Consider the following 20,822-nt stretch of genomic DNA (forward strand, 5'->3'; position numbering starts at 1 on the left):
GAAGCCAAATTAGTCATTAAAAAAAAAAAAAAAAAAAAAAAAATTAAAAATACAAATTGCACTCACGAGGGCTATCGGAAGTCGACTAGTGGATTGGACTTCTGCCCTTCCTGCCACTCTTCTTTTGATAGTGCCATCTGCACATATCGTATTTATTGACTAACCCTTTATGTTTATATAATTAAATACTTAATAAACTATTTATGTTAACTAATTTGTTGTTGAAAACATAATAAGTATAAAAAAATAGAGATCAAATACAAAAAAGGAAATGAAGAGGAAAGAATGACTTAAAACAGACAAAACAAAACAAGATCTGCATTAAAAAAAAAAAAAGAGGAAAAAGAAAGAAACGGACGGTGCTCCGAAGCAGTAGCCGCCGATGTGTGCGGCTGTCCACTTTGGCCCAAGGGCCGCCCGTCAAATAAGGAGAGGGCAACTACGACGTCTCCCACATTGCCCTTAATGGTTGTAACTTTTTTGTTTTTTTAACTGATTAACTGTACATATTTCACGACGAAATTTCGAATAATGGATCAAGCGCGAAAAAGCTAGCCCAATCTTTGAAAAAATCCAGAAAAGCCTATTTTTTGTGTTTAATTTGATTTCTTTTATTTTAATTTTTTTTTTTCCTATTAGGGGACGGGCACACTAAACCTCGCCAGGCCTTATATAAAGAGGGCTTGGGCCGTGGATAGTCGCCTGTTGTTCGACAGCGGTCGACGAGGTCAGTTTGATTTTTGTTTGCACCTCTTTGGGCATTCGTGCGAATTTATGTTGATCGTATTGGGGAAAAAAATGCATAGAAACCAGTGTTAGTTTAAATGTTAAAAATTTTAACACTATTATTCCACGCCACCAAGGAGGTTGAGAGATTGGCGCACTTTTTTTTTTATATGGTTTCCCCAGGAGGCCTAATCCACTTGTAATGTTAGTAAGCGAAATTAAACTTAAGATGTTAAAATAAGGATTTAAGGAAAATGTTCAGCTTCATATTAAAAACTAAATACTATCTAAAATTGTTACTAATAAATAGTTATGGTCATGGCAATCATAGTTTGCCAGTACGCCAATGAAGTGCAAACTTTGCACCTGCAAAGAGTTGCATGCTTTCTTTTTCTAAGAAGGCATCATCCATTCTTAGCCCTCCAGCCATTCTTCCACTTTTTCCCTATTTTTTCCCTTGTCGTTATTGAGAAAGACGGCCCCAAGGAAAGCGGATTCTGGACAAAGGCAAAAGAATCTATTGGCTATTGCAGCTATTGACTTGATTTCCTCTAAACACAAATCCCTAGTACTGTCATTGCAGTACGTCTTTGAATAATTCTGAATTAATGCTATCTCTTTTTATACGTTAACTTTGACGAAATTAAAAAACAAATACAAATTAATACGTTTTTATTGAGTGAGAGAGTTTTCAGATAAAAAATGGACGCTTTCCTAATGCCATCAGCACTTTCGTTTCTATTTACTATCCAAGTTTCTTGATCAGCTTGTTCCCTTTGGTAACCAGACTCCAATTCTCTTTGACAATTGTTAGGAACATGCAATTATAGGCAAAGTGTTTTCAATGTGGTTGTTCAAACCTTTTCCAATTCTTCAACCGACATGGAGGTTGTATCATTTTTATTTTTTTAAAACCTAAATGCAGAGTCTCCTAATATTAAAATAGGGACTTGGACTCCATTAATACATTTTGCATTTTCTTGTAAATTACTTGACTCCACCAATTTCCGTTTCAAACTGGAACTCTCAAATACGTTGGAATCGTGGCTTCGACAGCAGTTCCCCACACTTCCATACGAGAATCTGTAACTATTTAACATATGAATTTAATGGTGGAATTTCCTTCTGCACAAAGGGAAAACAACTGTTTAGTTCCAACCCTTGTAGTTCCTATAGTCCACTGCATCCCTAGCTCTCGACTTCATCTCGATATGACACCCATCTAGTTATAAATAAATAAATTAAATTATGAATATATTTGTACTATTAAACCCTTCCCCATTGCTCCCAAACATTGTGGAAACCAAATGTCTTCAAAACCTTTAACGGTTTCCGTAACTTTTTCTTGGGTGAGAAAATCTGGTGGTAAATACTCTCTAGTAAATGTTTTGATAACCTCTCTGCAAAACTCCAATGAGATCTGGCACACTATTGCTCTGGAGACGCCAAAAAGACTGGCTATAGTGTATACGGAATTACAATTTTTTTGTTTTTGGAAAAAGTAAAAGTTTTTCTTTCATATCTTGCCATTAACTATATTTTTGATTTCTCCCGTCTCGAACATTAATTGTTTTGCATTTTCTATTGTGTCGTTTAAGTTCAAAAAAATGTTTGACTTGAAATTGTATGGGCGTAAGAACTCCTTTATATTTCTTTTCAGAAAGAACGAGCTTATTTTGGAATAACATCGGAGATACTTTTTCGTGGATATCAAATTCTTTAGCATTACACCATACTTCCTTTCTTTTTAATTATTTTACTAATTTAAAAAATGAATTTATGTTTTTGAAGGGATCTTGTAAAAATAAACATATTTCTTTTAATTCCATACTGGCTTCTTTGTCATATTGAGAAAGGAGTGTCTCAATTCTTTTAGAAATAGGTTTACAAAAAGATTCTTTAAAATGGTTAGCAATCATTTGGACATCTTCCCTACAAAAATTCGGTTTTGAGTGCAAGCTACATAAAAACTTAAGAGAAATATTTTCATAATATTGATCATCAATACCATGTTTATCTTTTTCATCGTCAGTTTTTAGCGTACTTTCACTATTTTCATTTTCATACAGGGTTTTGGTTTGAAATGGGGTTTCATTATTCTAATTGGCAAGATTAGATACCATACATGATTTTAAGAAATTTTTTTAAATGATCTAAGCCTGTGTAATAATGACAACATTCAGAGCAAAAATATGTGTCATATGCACTTAAATTATGGCACTCTTTTAAATGTAAATAAAGACTACTTACATTATCGAACGATCGTTTACATTTAAAGCAAGAAGGCATTTTGAACACAAAGGATATTTAAACTTTAATTTAAGTCGCTTAGTAAACTCAATAAAATCGGTGATGACTTATCTAACGGCAAATTAATATTGTAAAAAAATTTTTGTATAAATGTCCAAAATTCAATACTCATGCCTGCTCCGGTAACCGAAAACGGCAAGATTTTTTCGTTTTCGTTTTTGAAAACGAGAAATCGGTCCTCCGGTAATCGAAAACGAAAGATTTTTTCGGTTTGAAAAACGGGCACCATTTTCTGGCCGGAATGAAAAGTAAATGGCTTTTTTATATGCAGGCCTGCTCCGGTAATCGTAAAATTTCGTTTTGGACGAAAACGAACCGTTTTCGTTTTTAGCTGCTCCGGTTTTCGGCAAATTTCTGCTATCGGAATGTTTCGTTTTCTCATTGTTTCTCACTGCTCAAGCAGCTAACTTGTGTTTTTGGTAATAAGCAAACAACTTAAAGTACTGCCTTTTATATTTACAATTGCCCTTTTTATAAGCCAGAAAAAGGCAAAAAAAATGCTAGAGTTAAGCAAATCAGACATCTAAGATGCTGCCACACTTTTCAGTTTTAATTCCGGTGGTCTCAAATAATTATTTAGTTAATTTGGACCATTTAAGTAATCATATTAAAAAGCATTATTTATAAACAACCATTTTGGCGGTCCTTTAAAGTTATTAATGTATTCATTTATATTTTATAAGTATTTTTAACTGGATGTTTCGTTCCACCAACAATATGGCAACCTTGGCGATAACTTTTTGCGGTGTACTTATCGACCTATCGTCAAAACGAGAAAACTGGTTGAACACGGCAAAAATTTTCTTGTCAAATCTGAGGAGGGGTCGGAAATAAATTTTTTATAAAATAACTACCTGCCAGAATGATCTTGTGGTGGTGTGGAATAAACATCAATAGACCACTGAGTAAACTATTTTTTTCCTTTTGTAAATAAGATCTGATTTCACATAAAAAAGGCATATACTTTTCATTCCGGCCAGAAAAAGGTGCCCGTTTTTCAAATCGAAAAAAATCTTTCGTTTTCGATTACCGGAGCACCAATTTCGCGTTTTCAAAAACGAAAACGAAAAAATCTTGCCGTTTTCGATTACCGGAGCAGGCCTGATTATTCCATTTCTACAAGACGTGCCATAATTTTTTCAATATATTTTTGTTTTTATTAAAATCAGGGTTAATTAATAAATATACATTTTAATTATATTTTTCGTTTCTGAAAAGATGTTTGCTTGTAATCAAACCCGTGGCCGTAAAGTGAAAGCACTAATTTAAAATTCGCGCCGATAGGTACTTAAGTCATCGATAGTTTTCCGGTGCAACTGAAAATGTACCATTCACTACGATGTTTTCCCAGTTCTAGTTGTCATTCGCCCCGCAAAATAAACCATTCGCCGCGAATATGTTACATATTCACACTTTCGTGCTCACATGTAAATAAACCTTTGGAAATGTTGTAATTATGCTGCGCAAGGGCCAAAATCAAGCGCACCTGTTGGCACGATGCCTGGGACAGATGGCGCGCAGTATGGCCACATCAAAAACAGGCACCGTCAATCAGGAAAAGGCTAAGCCAAAGCTACCGAAACCCGCTGCCGTAGAAATGCCGGTGGAAGAACCATTGAACGCTCATTATTTGTCCAAATCGTTGGGTGCGTTAATGTCAGCTTAAAATATTATTATTAAATATTAACCAAACTAAATATTAGGTAGCAACTACCGGGCGTGGGTCGCTGCCTTGGAGAAGCATCCCGAACTGAAGACGGTGAAACGCAAAGACCTGCTCAACTCGTATGAAACTTTAAAATCCCTGGCTTACACCGTGGAAGACATCATAACAAAGCCAATGATCATCTACTACGGAGCCGCCACGCTAGCTAATCGCCACAGTGTCCTAGAGGAGTGCGGCTTCCAGAATATTACCATCCCAACGCTGTCCAAATACGTCACGGTGGTGAACAAATCAATTGAAATCCTGAAGGCGCACTCCTACATCCCGTACGATGTAAAAGTGGCAGAACGCCTGGCCAATTACTTCACCGGCATCCACCTGCCGGTGGATATGAGGGATCTTGACAGCGAAAACCTCACGTTGAAGAGTCTGAGGCAATCTCTGCTGAACGCCTACCTACGCGAGCGGCTCCAGATGGACGACAGTGATCTGCAGAAGCTATGGCGCGTCTACTCCCGCATACGTCACAAGAGCTTTCGTGCCGTGCAGGACACCGTCGAGCTGCTAACCTCAGAGCTAAGGTTCACAGAAGAGCGGCTTAGAAAAAATAGTTTTCTGCTTTACTCGGACGCGGACAATATTCGTCGTATTCTGAAGGAGATCCCCACCATTGATTCGCAGAGTATACGCGATATTGGCTTTCGGCGGCCAAAAATTCTGATGTCCACATGCGATAGCTTAAGGCAGACTCTGCAGCATGTTCATGCATTTGGGATTAGCGAGGCTGCCGTGCTGCGTTGTCTGGAGGTGTTGACCCTGGGACCGGATACGGTGTTGGAGCGCCTAAGAGACCTGCAGGAAATCGAGGAGTTCCAAGTGCTGGGCACCAATCCGAGAGTGCTGCGCCTGGTACACTACCAAAATAAAGCGCGACTTCGTCTAGATTACCTTAGTCAGCTTAAGGTGCGCTGCGCTTCTCTGCACATCCTCTCCTGCGGCTCCGAAGCCTTTGCAAAGTGAGTATGTAAAATCGAATATTCCACGGAGACAAAAACCTAGTTTTTCCATCAAGATTTGCACGAGATGGCTCGGATCGCACCAAGGGTCGCGATATTGTTGTTTACTTGGGCAACATTCTATCTAAGGATGAGCAGGAGCTGCGCAACCTGCTCTCCCGCCATCCCAACTGGTGCCACACACCCTTGCTGCATGTTAAACAGTGCCTGGAGTTCTTGCGCAGCAAAAAGTTTAAACTGAAGGAAATATTTGCCAACATCCATCTGCTGCTGTATCCCATGTAAGAATTAGTGAAATTGCAACTAAGGGAATGCATAATTTCCAACTCCTTCCTATACAGAAAACGCATTGAGGAGAAGATGCATATACTTCAGGCCCCAGATGCTCAGGAGGAACTGCAGCTCCCCGTGTCGGACTTTTATGAGTTGAGCAATAACGAGATCCTGACCCTTGTTCTCTACCTTATCGAATCGGAGTTCCACTTCACTGGCGACGGCATCTGGACGGAACAGCATACACATCACGTGGAGAATTTTAACAATTTGCTGCCCGACTTTCCTGAGAGCCTCAACAAGGTTTACAAGTACGGCGTCAAGCCGGCCGAGAAGCTAGTCATGCAGCACTTGTAAGCCGAACAAAGGAATTGTAAATAAAAAGTTTTTTATTGGAATTAGCATCAAGAACGCACAAGTCCCTCATCACTTCTTAGGTTTCCTTATCATTACTTTTTGCCACCTCAAACTCCTGCTACTTGTTATCTGAAACCGCATCGTCAGATGCTGCTTTTCTCCAATCTACGTACAATTCATTGTCGTGAACAACTTTGATGGGCTTGTATTTAAGATTCACCTTGCCGGTTTTCTTCAAAACCTCCTGATAAGCGGCTGTCAGTGGCTGCTGCACTGCCTCCCTGTATACATAGTTTTCACCCTGGAAAAGAAAATACAGGGTAATGGCTGGCAACAGCAATGGCGCTAGAATCTTACCAAATCATAGGTGCGATCAGAGTCTAGATCACCATTATAGGCAACAAAGGGCACGTGGACGATGGGAGGGTCTCCCTTCAACCTTACCACCCACGACGCCTCGGGATGATCGTGCCATTCGGAGGTCAGATTGCAAAGCTTGTGACCTTCGGGCAAACAAAACTGCCTTGCCACCACGAAGGCCTCAATGCTGGAATTCCGCGACGCAGAAGGTTTGAACACGCACACATCCTGGAAGAAACGCTTTAGCTGGGTGTAAACGCGACTGATGTTATCCGCTCGATAGATCTTCGCCACGAAGGAGCCTCCCGTTTCCAGCACATAAGTGGCAATGCTCAAAGCGGAGAGGATCAGCTCACTTTGGACATAGCAATCGAATTCATGCATGCGGGTAGAATCCGGAGCTCCATCGCTGACCACTATCTGAGCCTTGTCTCCTCCAAAAAAATTGATGATGGCCTCCGCTGTCGATTTCTTACTTATGTCCGCCCGCAGCTGTGTAACGCCCTCTATAGGCGCCATGCCCTGCAAGTCAACTGCGATGATTTTCACCTTTTTCCGCTCACTCGGCCCAAGGGGTTCGTAGATGCGCTTGGCCAGAACCTGGGACCAGCTGCCGGGAGCAGCACACAGGTCAACGGCTCGTGTGAGACCTGAAATTGGAGAGGTAGTTAGGCTAAGAAACACAATGAGCACGCGGTCGGGGGTAAACAGCACCTTCTAAAAGGCGGAACGTCTCATCCGCCTGCAAAAGTTTGAAGGCACTCCGCGCCCGCCATCCCTGCTCCTTGGCCAACCTATAGAATATGTCACGTTTGTCCTTCGAAGTCCTTCCCATTGGAAAACCGTAGTTTGTTAATCAGCTGTAAATCCAAAACAATCCATTTAGAAGATATCCGAATTAATTAAGCTGGTTTCCCGCTAAATATGGCTACTTTTGTACAGTACACTTGTAATAGCCAATTCACATTATAGGGTCTTCCCACACAACATTAAAGCGCATTTAGCATCCGTTGAACAAATGCTCCATAAGGTTTTACCGTTCCGAATTTTCCCAAATGGCCCGTCGTTAGTTCAGCATTAAAATCTAACCACGGTTTGTTTGGCGATAGTTAGGCGATAGTTCTTCGGTGCAACTCTGATTCTTCTTCTTAATTTGACCATTCACCACGAAAATGTAAACAATTTGGCGAGGAACAAATGAGATATGTAATTTAAAACGTGGCGCCAAAGCTACAAGCGTGCCCAAAATAGTTCTTGGCGTTTTTTCTGTATATTCTTGCCCCAATATGTCCCCAATTGTTACTATTTAATATAAATCGCCTGCCTCTACCTTATATTAAAGATTTTGGATGCGTATACCACCTGTTAGAGAAAAATCATTAGAAAAACTAAAATTCCTTGTCATTTAATTCATTTAAATTTATTGCGGATAAATTCTGACGCAATCTGTGCCTTTTGCTGTTCTACAACAGCCAAAATAGTTGGTAAATGCTCCATTTCAAATTTGCAACTGCCAATTCGACAGCCTTTGTTTACGTTTTCATGAGCCACAGCTGATCGATCAGCTGTTCGGATGCTAAATGCGCTTTAATGTTGTGTGGGAACACGAGTTTCACATTTGTGAAAAATCCCAAACGTTCCTCACAAATGCGCTGTGTGGGAAGACAGTATTAGACCATATTTTCCGTATTTCCAACGTTCCTTCAAATATCCCTATAATGTTTATACAATCTTTTAAATCGGTTTAAAATTACGTTTTCTCTTATTTTTGTCAGCTTTTAGAATGAGTTAAGTTTTATCTCCAATAATAAAACAAAGAGAAAAATTCGCATTAAAAAGGCCCTCCGCTGCACTTCGTGATTCACGTGCGATAGTATTAAAGTGCAGCGAAGTGGACAACTGACATTAAAAATTCGATATATTCATCGATATACCAGTGTTACTTACATCTCTAGCCCGCAGGTTAGGAGGAATTCCTATTTGTTAAACGCAGCAAAATAGAGGTGGAGAAACATCGATGTTCGGGGACATCGATGTTTTCGATGTTTTTGGCGAAAAACATCGATGAAACATCGATGTTTTAAATAAAAACAAGAAAGGAAGCTAACTTCGGCACGAAGTTTGTATACCCTTGCAGATTGGTTTATATTATAGATTTAAATGCTGAAAACACTCACAAAACAAAGTTTCATTACATTTTATCTATACTTATTATGTTTACAGTTTGACAGTTACAGTTTTACATTACCAGCTTTACATATTTTATACATTTACCGATCGCTTCTATGGCAGCTATAAGATATAGTTGTCCGATTTTTATGAAATTTATACAAAAATTCTAGAATAATAAAAAAAAGCTTATATCTCAGAGTAAATAAAAATACGTTGAAAAACAACGAAGTTATAATTTTTTCTATTACTTTTCCTATCGTTCCTATGGCAGCTATAAGATATAGTCGTCCGATTTTCATAAAATTTAAACCAAAATTTTGAAATAATACCAAAAGCTCATGTGTCAAAGTAGATTAAAATACGTTGAAAAACAACGAAGTTATAATTTTTTCGATTAATTTCCCGATCGTTCCTATGGCAGCTATAAGATATAGTGGTCCGATTTTCATAAAATTTTTACCAAAATTCTGGAATAATATAAAATGGCTATATCTCAAAAATGATGGAATAATATCGAAAAACAGCCAAGTTATAATTTTTTTTCCAAAAATTTATCGAACATTTGTATGGCAGCTATATGATATAGTCGTCCGATCCGGCCCGTTCCGACATATGTAGCAGTGAGAGCATATAGAAGACTATATGCAAAGTTTCATTCAGATAGCTTTAAAACTGAGGGACTAGTTTGCGTAGAAACGGACAGACGGACGGACAGACGGACAGACGGACGGACAGACGGACAGACGGACAGACGGACATGGCTAGATCGACTCGGCTATTGATGCTGATCAAGAATATATATACTTTATAGGGTCGGAAACGTCTCCTTCACTGAGTTGCAAACTTCTGACTGAAATTATAATACCCTGCAAGGGTATAAAAATTAGCAGTTATATTAGTGTATATGAACTTTATTATAATTTGTAATATTAAAAAAATAAAAGACAAATTTTCAACAAAAATTCAATTTTTTTAATCACTTGTTAAATGAAAAAAACAAAAAACTAATTAAAATAAAACTTCATGATATTCATGTTCCACTTCTTTGGTATATAGTTTCTTTTTCTTAGTTTGTAAATAAAAACTAAAAACAAAAACAAATTTAATATCAATGTTTCAATATATACATGGTCCAAAGAAAATAATAGTTTTTTAGGATATTGCTATCCCGAACTCTAGTATATATATTTACATATTTTTCCATGTTTGTTTTTGTTTAAGGAAGAGGAGCCGCGTGCGAAGCTCACTTATAAGTTGTGAAGCTTTACTGAAAACTCTTTCAGATTCGTGCGAAGATGCGAGAACGCAGAAGTATTTTTTAGCAAACGTTTTAAAGGAGTCGCCATCTGTAGTAATCTAAAATATAATTAATACAATAAATAAATGAAAAAACATCGATGTTGCCCCGCTAAGCATCGATGTTTCCGATGTTTCGAAAACATCGATGTCATCGATGTTCGCATCGATGTTTCTCCACCTCTACAGCAAAACGAAGAAAAAAATTGCTGTTTTTGCTATGATAACAGGTCAACCGACACCCAGTTCTCCCGATTCGCCCACTCCACAAACAATAAGAAGGTAAAGGAAGACGAGGAGGAGCCCTAATTATGGCCCAATTAAAAAAGCTTTACATGAGCTCCAACATCGAAGACCTGGAGAAGATGACAATAATCCCCGATTTGCGCAACACGAGTATGAAAATGTAAGTTTAAATTCGCCGTTGAGTTTGCTTTGATTTCATCGTTGTTTTCGCAGCCTGCTCAACACCACTCGTAAGCTGTACGTGGCCGCCGAGGAGTACCGCTTGGATGGCGATGAGGAGCTGGCCTATATCACCTACATGAAGTACTTCAATATGCTAACCGCCATTCGCAAGAAATCGGACTACGCTATTCACAAGACGACTGTGCGCCAGATGCTGGGCGATACCGCGTCGAATCGCCGCATCATGGACTCGCTGGAGCTGATAAGCCAGTCCCTGTTGCTTCGCTATGAGCAGCTGCAATGCCCGGTGGCGGAACCAATTGCTTCAATCGTCGGCAATGGACAGGAGCCCAAAAGCTCGACAGGAGAACTGGCCACGAACTTCGCCCGATTGGGGCTAATTACATGCGAGGAGTTGTACCGACGCATGCAGGAAAAGTCCGTTCTGGTCATGGACTGTCGCTCCAGTGCGGACTATGAAGTGTCTCACCTCACCTACTTCTGTGCATTCAATGTACCTGAGGAGCTCATAACACCGGGGTGAGTAAATGAAAAACTCTTACTCACCACCGATTTTTCTCACTTACCTTTTCCACTTCCAGGATGTCGGCTGGCCGGTTGCAGGCTCGTCTAAGTAGCACCGGAAAGGCTGCCTGGGCTTCGCGCGCCGTCAAGGATTCTGTGGTTTTAATAGACTGGAACAGCAAGGATTCCCCACCAGCTGCAAATACAGCCATAGCCACGCTTCTGGACATCCTAAAGAATGTAATTATTAAAAAAATACTGAGCAACAAATCTTTAAAGCATCTTCGCATTGCAGTGGGATCCGGACGTGACCTACCGGGCTCCCATCCAGCTTGTTGAAGGCGGCTACGAGTTCTTCATCATGATGTACCCTACCCATTGCACAAATCCCAGTGTACAGGCGCCGCAGCAGAACAATAATGACATCGAAACCATCGATGACATTGAATACCCTTCGATTAACGACATCACCATGAAGGAGGACATCAGCGCGAAGGACTTTAAGCCTCGGCCAAATATTAACAGAGCCAGCAAGCCTACAGCCATGCGCACCTACGACCAGCAGGGGCTGAACAAGGCCAACGGAGCGCCAATGACGAAGCCCATTGCCGAGATCATGCGGGATCAGGAGGAATTCCTACAGCGGGCCGAGCAAAACGATGTTCAGCTGGAAAGTGCCTCGAAAATGTGGAAGCGACAGGCCATAGAGGGCGACGACCTAAATGCAGTCGAAAATCAGGAGCTTCGTTTCCGAATCCTCCAACTAGAAAGCAAAGCCCTCGACAATGTAAATAACCTAATTTCTTGTAATTATTTTTTAAACATTTATGCTTGTGCAATTATGACTTGTAGGTTATTGAGAACAACCGACTGCGGGACGAACTAGATCGGCTCAAGGAAGAGCAGCTAACGGCCAAGGAGGTAGAGGCCACGCGAAACATCGAGTCAAAGATCAAGGAGCGACAACGGCTGGACGACCAGCACGAGCAGGAGCGACTAGAGCGGGAGCGCCAGCTGGCTATTGCACGCGAAGCGAAAAAGGCGTATAAATCCCCAACGCCCGCAACCCGACCACCCCAGCATGATCTATTCGACAGCTTGGGGTCTGTGCCTAAGGTGTCCGGTGAAGATATGCCACCCATAGATCCGTCATACGAATCTAGTCGAGTGGAAAGGCCCACTTTCGATCGGGCTATGAAACCACAGCACAGAACGGAAGAGAGGCCAGTGCAGCGGGTCCGTGATTTCTCACCCGTTGCGGGTCACAATGTGGTGAGTGTGCAAGAGGGGATTACGGACTTGTTGGGGTTGTTGATTCACATTGTCCGCCTATAAATAGCCAAATCAATAGCCAAGGGCTCACGTTTCAAGAACACCCGTCCACCGGACGGCCTCTCAGCCTCAGTTTGAGTCTCAGTCACTCGCTGTCCGCACTCAAAGCATGTCCAAACCACAGAAACGTAGAATTCCTAAACTGTTGAGCAAAAGAAGCCGCAGCCGAAAGGATTTCGCGAATGCTTTGTGTGGCGGGAGTGAAATTCCAGCTGCCAGCAGCTCCACCCACCACTTACAGTATTTATAGCTCCATCCTCCCACTGCGACGAGTAAAGTTCTAAGAATACTTCATGCCTACTCTCAATAACAATTGCATTCTGCTCCATACTTTTGCAGGGACGCGGATTGACGGGCCTGAAGAACCTGGGCAACACCTGCTATATGAACAGCATTCTGCAGTGCTTGAGTAACACTGTCCAGCTGACTGAGTACTGCATATCGGACAAATACAAAGATTACATTAGCAGGAGCAACAGCAGGACCAACGGACACGTGATCGAGGAGGTGGCCGCACTTATCAAGGAGCTGTGGAACGGCCAGTATAAGTGTGTGGCCAGTCGCGACTTGAGGGTGGGTCCACTCGGACTTCAAGACATTTTTTCAATGCATTTTTAATGTTCTATTGCCGTGTTGTTGCTGTTATGTTTTCAGTACATTGTTGGCCAATATCAGCAGATCTTTCGCGGCTTTGATCAGCAGGACTCTCACGAATTCCTTACCATTCTGATGGACTGGCTTCACTCGGACCTGCAGACGCTGCGCGTGGCCCGGCAGCGGGAGACAATGAGCGCCTCGGAAAAAGCCTGGCTGGAGTTCACCAAGGCCAAGGAGAGCATGATATTGCACTTATTCTATGGCCAGATGAAGAGCACCGTTAAGTGCGTGGCCTGCCACAAGGAGTCGGCCACGTACGAGTGCTTCTCGAATCTCAGTTTGGAGCTGCCGCCCAATTCGAATGTTTGCCAGCTAAGCCAGTGCATGGATATGTACTTCAGCGGAGAGCGCATCCACGGCTGGAATTGCCCAAACTGCAAAACCAAAAGGGATGCCATAAAGAAGCTGGATATATCGAAGCTGCCGCCAGTGCTAGTGGTGCATTTAAAGCGGTGGGTCACCATCAACAAATGAATATACGAATGTGCTTTTACTTCTTTGATTCCCTTACAGTTTTTACGCGGACCCCAGCAATTCATGCGCCTACATAAAGAAGCAAAACTATTTGCGTTTTCCTTTGGAGAACCTGGAGATGAATCCTTACATTGCCCGGGCGGAGTCACGGGCAGGCACGCCCAAAACCTATCAGCTCTATGCCGTTTCAAATCACTATGGCTCCATGGAGGGTGGCCACTACACGGCTTTTTGCAAAAGCGCCAACTACGGCAAGTGGTTTAAATTCGACGACCAGATCGTTACAACGCTGGATACCTCGAATGTGGTCTCCAGCGCCGCCTACATTCTTTTTTACACTCGGCTGCCGCCAATGCAATTGTCATTATGAGCGCCGCTCCGTTCGATTTCTCCCCTTCCAATGTCGTCGCAGTCTTAAATTGTGTTTTGATTTACGATTCCATTATTCGTATAGCCTCTTGTCTAGTCGCCCCCGCCCACTGATCATTTACCAATTACGAATAACTGTTGCTTGTTTGTTTGTTGTTGCCGAAAGGATAGTGTTACGCAAGGGGGCGTATTGTTAGGGGGTGTGCGGAGCTGCATTCGCTAGAACCAAGGACTCCAAGGGTATTACGCGTACGTAATGGGAAATACACTTATGGGCGTGATTGTGTATTTATAGTTTATTGTATTTTGCAATAATATTTTTAAACCAAAAAATAAACGAAATTAAATTTCTTGTATATTAATTAATTAATGTGGCATAGCAGGGAATACTTTAACGTTTAATGAAGGTAGGAAAAAAATATTTGTTCGTCTATAATGGATATATATGTAATTATGTAAATCGGTGATGAAAATTACCTACCTTTTTTCCGCTGTCCGAACTTAAATTATAATTCCCTGGCAGACAATTGTTAAGTTGTACAACAACAACAAAGAACTAACACTCGGAGACGCACTTCGAAATTAAAAAAAATCAAATATTATAGACTTATTTATTAATTATCAAAAAACTCATTCAATGCAAAAGGTGATCGGTTTTTCCTCTTTCGTAAATTAACGAGGGCACATGGCATGGCGACCACCGTCCACGGACAGACTAACACCTGTGCTGAAGCTGGCTGCGTCGCTGGCAAGGAATGCGATGGCCGCCGCCACTTCCTTGACATCTCCAGGCCGACCCAAGGCATGGGTGATTTTACAGTGCTCAAGGAACTTGGCGTAAGTCTCCTCGTCCATGCCGCCGCGCTTATGAATGTCGGTGATTATTACACCGGGATTCACGGCATTTACACGAACTCCTTTCGAGGCCAACTCGAGGGCCACACAGGCCGTGAACTGATCAACGGCGGCCTTGGATACGTTGTAAGCCAAGACACCGGGAAAGGCCCTTAGTCCACACACACTCGACACGTTCACAATATTTCCCTTGCTCTTGATCAGCTCCGGAGTGGCCAGCATGGTGAGTTGGTACAGGGACCGCACATTGGTGTTCATTAGGCGATCAAACTGCTCCAGGCTGGTATTCTCAATAGAACCGGTCTCCAGGATTCCTGCATTATTGACCAGAACGTCGATGCGTCCGTACTTAGCTAGAGTGGCGGTCACTATCTGTTCCACCTCGGACTCCTTGGTCATGTCGGCCAGCAACTCCAAGGGCGCTGATCCACCGGCGGCTACAATTTTGTCAGCTGTTTCCTTCAAATTGCCGGCATTGCGACCCACTATTACCAGGAGGCCACCGAGGCCAGCCAAGTGGACAGCACAACCTGCTCCAATGCCGGAGCTGGCGCCGGTGACAATAATTACTTTGTCCTTGAAGGTTGACATTGAAATCTTACAAAACGAGGACTGGCAACTGGAGAGCTGGTAGTAAATCGATGCTGAATCAACCCTAACCCTGCTCCTGCAATAGCTTTTCGACGGAAAGCTCCTACGTCAGATCGTAAAAGCTTTAAAATGAATACATACATATTTTCGTATATGATCATTATGATTATGATCAACAAATCAGCTGTTACCATACACTTACTTATTTTGTTGATCTTCGCATGGTACAATTATACAAGGTAGTCCCGTCGAGTTCAACTCGTTCGGATTAGGGGCTTTTATGCTGACTGCTCGTACTTATTCGTTCACACACGCGCTATTGAGCTTTCTCTCACACTTACAGGCTATCCGTCTAACTAAACTTTAAAAGACCGAACTGGGTCTTATTTTTTGGACGGGACTACCTTAAAAATTTGCATCATGGATCTTAATACAGTGAAAGTGTGACCAGTTAGTGAGGGATGCGCGCTCCGCGAGGCGTTTTTTGGGATTTTGGCCGTTAGGGCATACTGACCGGCAGGTAGCGTCCACGTATTAGATTCATAATCAACTTAAAATCACGGGCCTTTAGCCGCCCCGGAAAATGCCAACTGTTTGAATCCCAATCAATCGAACCACGATGATTCTGCCGGAGCGCAGCCGCTTCGTGATCTATGCCTTGGGCATTTTCGTCTGCTATTTTCTGTACGGCATTGTGCAGGAGAAGCTAACGCGGGGGCGCTACGGAGAGGAAGTGCAAGCGGACGGATCCGTGGGCGAACGATTCACCTATGCCCTGGCTCTGGTGTGGGTGCAGTGCCTCTGCAACTATGTATTTGCCAAAGGTGAGGACAGTTTTCTTTCAAGTTCCTGCGAGAAAGCCCACGAACCTTGAGTCTTGCAGGCCTTCTGACCGTGCGACCGCAGAAAGAGGACACCACCCATGTTGGATCCTACGTGGCCTGCTCGCTCACATATCTGCTGGCCATGGTGTCCACTAACATGGCCATGCGCTGGGTGCCGTATCCCACGGCGGTGGTTGGTAAATCCGCCAAGCCAATTCCCGTCATGATCCTGGGCGTGCTCATTGGAAGAAAGTCGTACAGCTGGACGCGTTACGCCTGTGTACTCACCATCGTGCTGGGCGTTATCCTGTTCATGTACAAGGAAGGTAAGGTATCCAATTTGCCGGCAGAGACAACGATGCTGGGTGAGGTGCTGCTCTTCCTCAGTCTCTCCATGGATGGCTTAACCGGCGCTGTACAGGAGCGCATCCGAGCAGCAAGTGCGCCGTCGGGACAGCAAATGATGAAGGCCATGAATTTCTGGAGCACACTGATGCTGGGCGTTGCCATGGTTTTCACCGGTGAGGCGAAGGAGTTCCTTTATTTCACACTTCGCCATCCCGAGGCCTGGACCCATTTGTCGCTGATTTCTGTGTGCGGCGTCCTGGGACAGTTCTTCATCTTTCTGATGGTAGCCAGCTTTGGGCCGCTGGCCTGCTCCGTTGTCACAACCACGCGCAAATTCTTCACCGTCCTGTGCTCTGTGCTGCTCTTTGGTAACGTTTTGATTGCCCGCCAGTGGCTCGGAGCGGTCCTCGTTTTCGCCGCGTTATTCGTGGACATGTTATACGGAAAGCAAAAGCCGCCAGCTGCGCCGGCCAAGAAGCCCCCAGCCGAGGGTAGGGTGTCAGAGGAGATGAAGAAGCTGACTTCGTAGAATTTACTTATTGATGGCGTGGCCTGATGTACATATGAACATACATTACCACTTTTAGAGGAGACAATGGCTTTCGACTTTCTGTTAATCGTACAAAGGGTTTTCCTTAGCTATAGCGAACATATGACATTCGATTCTTGATCTGCAAAACCCAAAAATCATTGATTTAAGATAATTAAATTATTAAAGTGTACCAATTAGAAACGGAACAAAGTTTTGGCCGGATCACAAGATCCATTGAACACAGGCCTTATCTTAAAATATAATAAAGACAAATGCTTTTGCAGCCATTTTCTCATCCACGTTATTCGTTCATAGTTACTAAAATAAATAAATAGTTGAACGAACCATAAACCATGAAAAGGCAAAACTTTTTTATTTAATAAATCATTTGTAAATAATAACCATTGAAGTTTTATTAAATGACTCACATAACTTGGAACCGAAACTGGGCAAAATGACGGAGCTCCTTTCAGTGCCGAATTGTGCTGCAAGGGAGTAATGGCTTCATCAGTTGGCTTTCTAAAAATAGCTTTTATTGAGGAAACAGGACAACAGCCTTGAAAAATGTTACCTCTGACATATTCCCCCGAAAAATCAAATTTTTGTATAACAGAAAGACGATATATCGGCCCTTAAAATGAGCACGTTTTTAATTTCGAAAATTACATCAACTCTTCTTTCGAGGGTTTACGTAAACATTGGATGGATTTACAAAACATTTGATGGATTGGATCACTAGATATGTATATGTGTGTTTCACAATTTCTTGAAGGAGAGACTGTCCAGCAGTTAAGCAAGAAGGATGCATTTGGTATTATTCTTAACCAAATCATATTCTTTCCAAATCATCACTTTTTCTGCCCTGATAGTATCATCTCCAACATCAATAACGGAGGCGCTTTGTGGCCGCCTTCATCGCTGCAAGTTAACTTTCTCGGACGGCTCCAACAATGTTTTGGGCTGCGAGTAATTACTTCAGGACATAAATTCGCTGAAGACTGCTCCAGCTACAACAGGTGACATCAGGTTCAGCCGCCGGAATGTTCTGAAGCTGCTCCATTAGTATCAAAGATTTTGGACTTCAAGATTCGGCAGCCGCCGATGAAGAGGCTTTGGCTTGGCCACCGAAGAAACGGAACCACCGTTTAAATAGTTTGAAAATATTTGATTATTAGTTGATAATTGATTGGAACGCTTTAGTGGCCGGTAATCTGGTAATCTAAGGTCTACTACAAAAGCTTTTCACAGTTCCAATACTTCGATCAACAATTGATTTTTTTTTAATACCAATTTAATTAAAATCTGATATAAATATTTTAAGACCTTAATTTCATTAGGCTGTTGCGGCAGGTGTCAAAGTATAAAATACTACATGAAATGCAACAGGTTCATTTTCTTTCCAAATTACTTGCACTTGTTCCAATCTCCGCCTCAATTCGAAAATAGCGCAGAGCCTCTAAGGCAGCTGGGCACACTAAAACGCGCAAAGGCCGAAAAGTCTGGTAATACCGCGTGCTCGAGTTCCGGTACTGCCACACTTTTGAGTCTCAAGTTCTGGGACTGCCAGACTTTTCGGTCGCGAGAATATTGCTATCGAAATATCGCAGGCTTGGACAAAATATCGATATAGCCATTTGGAAGTCTTGACAACCCTAGGTTATTGCCCGTTGCAGATGCGGTCGAAATTTTCGGAGTGTTTTTTAAAATGAATAAATCAATTATTTTTCACGCGTATTATACAATAAATTAAAGTATCAAATCGGCAGGGGAAAGCTATAATCACCCGTGTTGCCTCTCGCAAGGAAAAGTTATAGCGCCGCGTAATTGGAAAAGTTCGACGAAAAGGATATGATATGCTCAGCAACCGCGGGAAAATGCAATAAAACTCGCGAGTGTCTTTAATAATGTGCTAAAATTGTGGTCGGTGTGATTGAAAAGAATCAAAATTCAAAGGCACAACAAAATATTCCTGCTCGTTTGCATAAATCAAATAAAATAAATTTTCCTATTGGGTGAGTCGCGTTATTGTTACTGCTGCTGCCAGCTGTTTGGCTGTGTGTATTTGCCCTGGTGACGTCCGCTCTCCTGCTGTGTGTGTGTGTGTGTGTGTTTGTGCATGAGTGTGTTTTTTTTAGTGCTTTGGCTTAATTTTAGCAACTAAATTCGATCGAAAGTGAGTGGTACCGAAAGAGACGCAAATAAAACAAAAGCCAACAGTGGGCAAGTAAGTGAAATATACTTATATGTATATGTATACTCATTTGTGCAATAACGGCAGATTGCAAGCGATGTAACAGTTTATAATTTGTTCACATGTTGTCAAGTCAAGAAACACAAAGTGAGAGATAAAGAGAGAAAGAGAAACACCCCCGCCTGCTCACATTCCTTTTTAGGGGTGGCTCTTTCGCATATGTACATACATATATACCGTTAGTAATTTGCCGGTTGTTGTCCTTCTTCTTCTTGGTCCAATAGAAAACCCCGTTTAAAAGAGAAGCCTGCAAAGTGCTGCTACTATCATCTCAAAAACCATTATGTAAAACTTGAAGGTTCGCCTTAATTTAATGACATACTCCCACTTATCAGTGTGGCGTCGGACGGAATAATTGTGGAAAAGTGATTTATGCTCGCGATTCGCTGTCCCTGTCCCTCTTTGGCAGATAGTGATACGGAGAGCCCCTTATCGCCCGCACAAGTTCAACAATAAAATAATGACTGCCCGGCAAAACAAAGAACGCATGCATAAATAATACATGCCGGGCCAGTGACACAAATGCACAAGAGTAATAAAAATACAGATGCGCCATTCACACTGATAATAACAGTCATACGACAACAGAACGAAGAACGAGAGATTTTCGCAAACACGTGAAAGAATAAGAAAGCTCGAAACATTTTGAAAGAATTAGTGTGTGAACGTTAAGATCATGTGTCTCGTATATGAAAAGAAAATAACATTTAAATCAGTATGATCGCGTCTAATTAGATGGCTTGAATTCATTTAAGCAACAGTTTCTAATCTATGCAAGTATGTACATATGTACATATCTTTGTATTACAATTAAAGCCTTTTTTAGGGCTTATCATCAGATATTCAAATGTATTAAATGAAATATAAATTAATTTTCGTGTGGTAATTATCAAACTGTGTGCATTAAAAACTAAATTTAATGCGTACATATGTACATATGTATGTACGTAACTGCAGGAGTACTTCAAGGGTTCCAGAAATGCATTTTTTACATTTCTTAGGGGGGCTTAAGGTATTTAATTTTGATTCATTTTTTAAATTTAATTAAATAAATCAATCTTTATCAAAGTCTTGCTTTAAAAAGTCTTTGCCAAAAAGCGCTCTTCTTTTTTTTTAAAGTCGGTGTACATGATAATTCAAAATCTACTATATGTATGTACATAACATCTTCAACTACATACATATGTACATAATTCTAAGGGAGCTTGTTGGTTTTTTTTTTAAATTTTTAAGTTAATTATTTAAATTAATTTTGTTTTAACAAAGTAACCCAATATGCTTTTTATGATTCTAAAAACGTATGTATGTACATACATATGTACATACATATAGTACATATGTATTCCTTGTGTGAAATAACTCCTTCACTGCGTTGCAAAATATTGATTTTTTTTTAACTATAGCACTGTGCAATTTGATTATTGAGAATCGATCCATTTCGGTAAAATAAAAAACGATATTTTAAGAAGACAGTATGTAT

The 20,822-nt window shown here is 41.5% G+C and overlaps 6 protein-coding genes across 7 annotated transcripts in view; 4 read left to right on the forward strand and 2 right to left on the reverse strand.

The window, feature by feature from the left end:
- Window positions 1-4,390: 4,390 nt before the first annotated feature.
- On the forward strand, window positions 4,391-6,402 carry mTerf5 (mitochondrial transcription termination factor 5). Its single transcript, XM_017178920.3, has 4 exons — window positions 4,391-4,682; window positions 4,740-5,718; window positions 5,775-5,999; window positions 6,060-6,402. Exons 1-4 carry the CDS (start codon window positions 4,493-4,495, stop codon window positions 6,346-6,348), a joined length of 1,683 nt encoding a protein of 560 aa, XP_017034409.1. The 5' UTR covers window positions 4,391-4,492; the 3' UTR covers window positions 6,349-6,402.
- Window positions 6,363-7,613, reverse strand: Trm7-34 (tRNA methyltransferase 7-34). Its single transcript, XM_017178921.3, has 3 exons — window positions 7,423-7,613; window positions 6,706-7,358; window positions 6,363-6,649 (listed from the first exon to the last, which is right to left on the reverse strand). The coding sequence occupies exons 1-3, from the start codon at window positions 7,541-7,543 to the stop codon at window positions 6,467-6,469; spliced, it is 957 nt and encodes a 318-aa protein (XP_017034410.1). The 5' UTR covers window positions 7,544-7,613; the 3' UTR covers window positions 6,363-6,466.
- A 2,733-nt stretch (window positions 7,614-10,346) lies between these two features.
- On the forward strand, window positions 10,347-14,297 carry Usp8 (Ubiquitin specific protease 8). Of its 2 annotated transcripts, XM_017178908.3 has the most exons (8): window positions 10,347-10,582; window positions 10,636-11,124; window positions 11,187-11,349; window positions 11,405-11,896; window positions 11,962-12,381; window positions 12,781-13,014; window positions 13,096-13,550; window positions 13,612-14,297. In XM_017178908.3, the coding sequence occupies exons 1-8, from the start codon at window positions 10,488-10,490 to the stop codon at window positions 13,940-13,942; spliced, it is 2,679 nt and encodes an 892-aa protein (XP_017034397.1). In that variant the 5' UTR covers window positions 10,347-10,487; the 3' UTR covers window positions 13,943-14,297. The 2 variants fall into 2 exon arrangements, with proteins under 2 accessions (XP_017034397.1, XP_017034398.1); XM_017178909.2 differs by lacking the exons at window positions 10,347-10,582; window positions 10,636-11,124; window positions 11,187-11,349; window positions 11,405-11,896; window positions 11,962-12,381 and adding an exon at window positions 12,520-12,713.
- A 241-nt stretch (window positions 14,298-14,538) lies between these two features.
- LOC108083205 (3-oxoacyl-[acyl-carrier-protein] reductase-like) lies at window positions 14,539-15,479 on the reverse strand. The gene has a single exon (XM_017178910.3). It carries the CDS (start codon window positions 15,385-15,387, stop codon window positions 14,614-14,616), a length of 774 nt encoding a protein of 257 aa, XP_017034399.1. The 5' UTR covers window positions 15,388-15,479; the 3' UTR covers window positions 14,539-14,613.
- Window positions 15,480-15,890: 411 nt separating this feature from the next.
- meigo (Solute carrier family 35 member B1 homolog meigo) lies at window positions 15,891-17,492 on the forward strand. Its single transcript, XM_017178937.3, has 2 exons — window positions 15,891-16,211; window positions 16,271-17,492. The coding sequence occupies exons 1-2, from the start codon at window positions 16,007-16,009 to the stop codon at window positions 17,086-17,088; spliced, it is 1,023 nt and encodes a 340-aa protein (XP_017034426.1). The 5' UTR covers window positions 15,891-16,006; the 3' UTR covers window positions 17,089-17,492.
- A 1,253-nt stretch (window positions 17,493-18,745) lies between these two features.
- SNF4Agamma (SNF4/AMP-activated protein kinase gamma subunit) overlaps window positions 18,746-20,822 on the forward strand; it is an 83,993-nt gene continuing 81,916 nt past the window's right edge. The window contains exon 1 of the mRNA XM_017178866.3: window positions 18,746-19,103. The gene's annotated coding sequence lies outside the window, so the exon portion shown is untranslated. The remainder of the gene's footprint in view (window positions 19,104-20,822) is intronic.

This window comes from Drosophila kikkawai, chromosome 3R (assembly GCF_030179895.1).
Source record: "Drosophila kikkawai strain 14028-0561.14 chromosome 3R, DkikHiC1v2, whole genome shotgun sequence".
NCBI lineage: Eukaryota > Metazoa > Arthropoda > Insecta > Diptera > Drosophilidae > Drosophila > Drosophila kikkawai.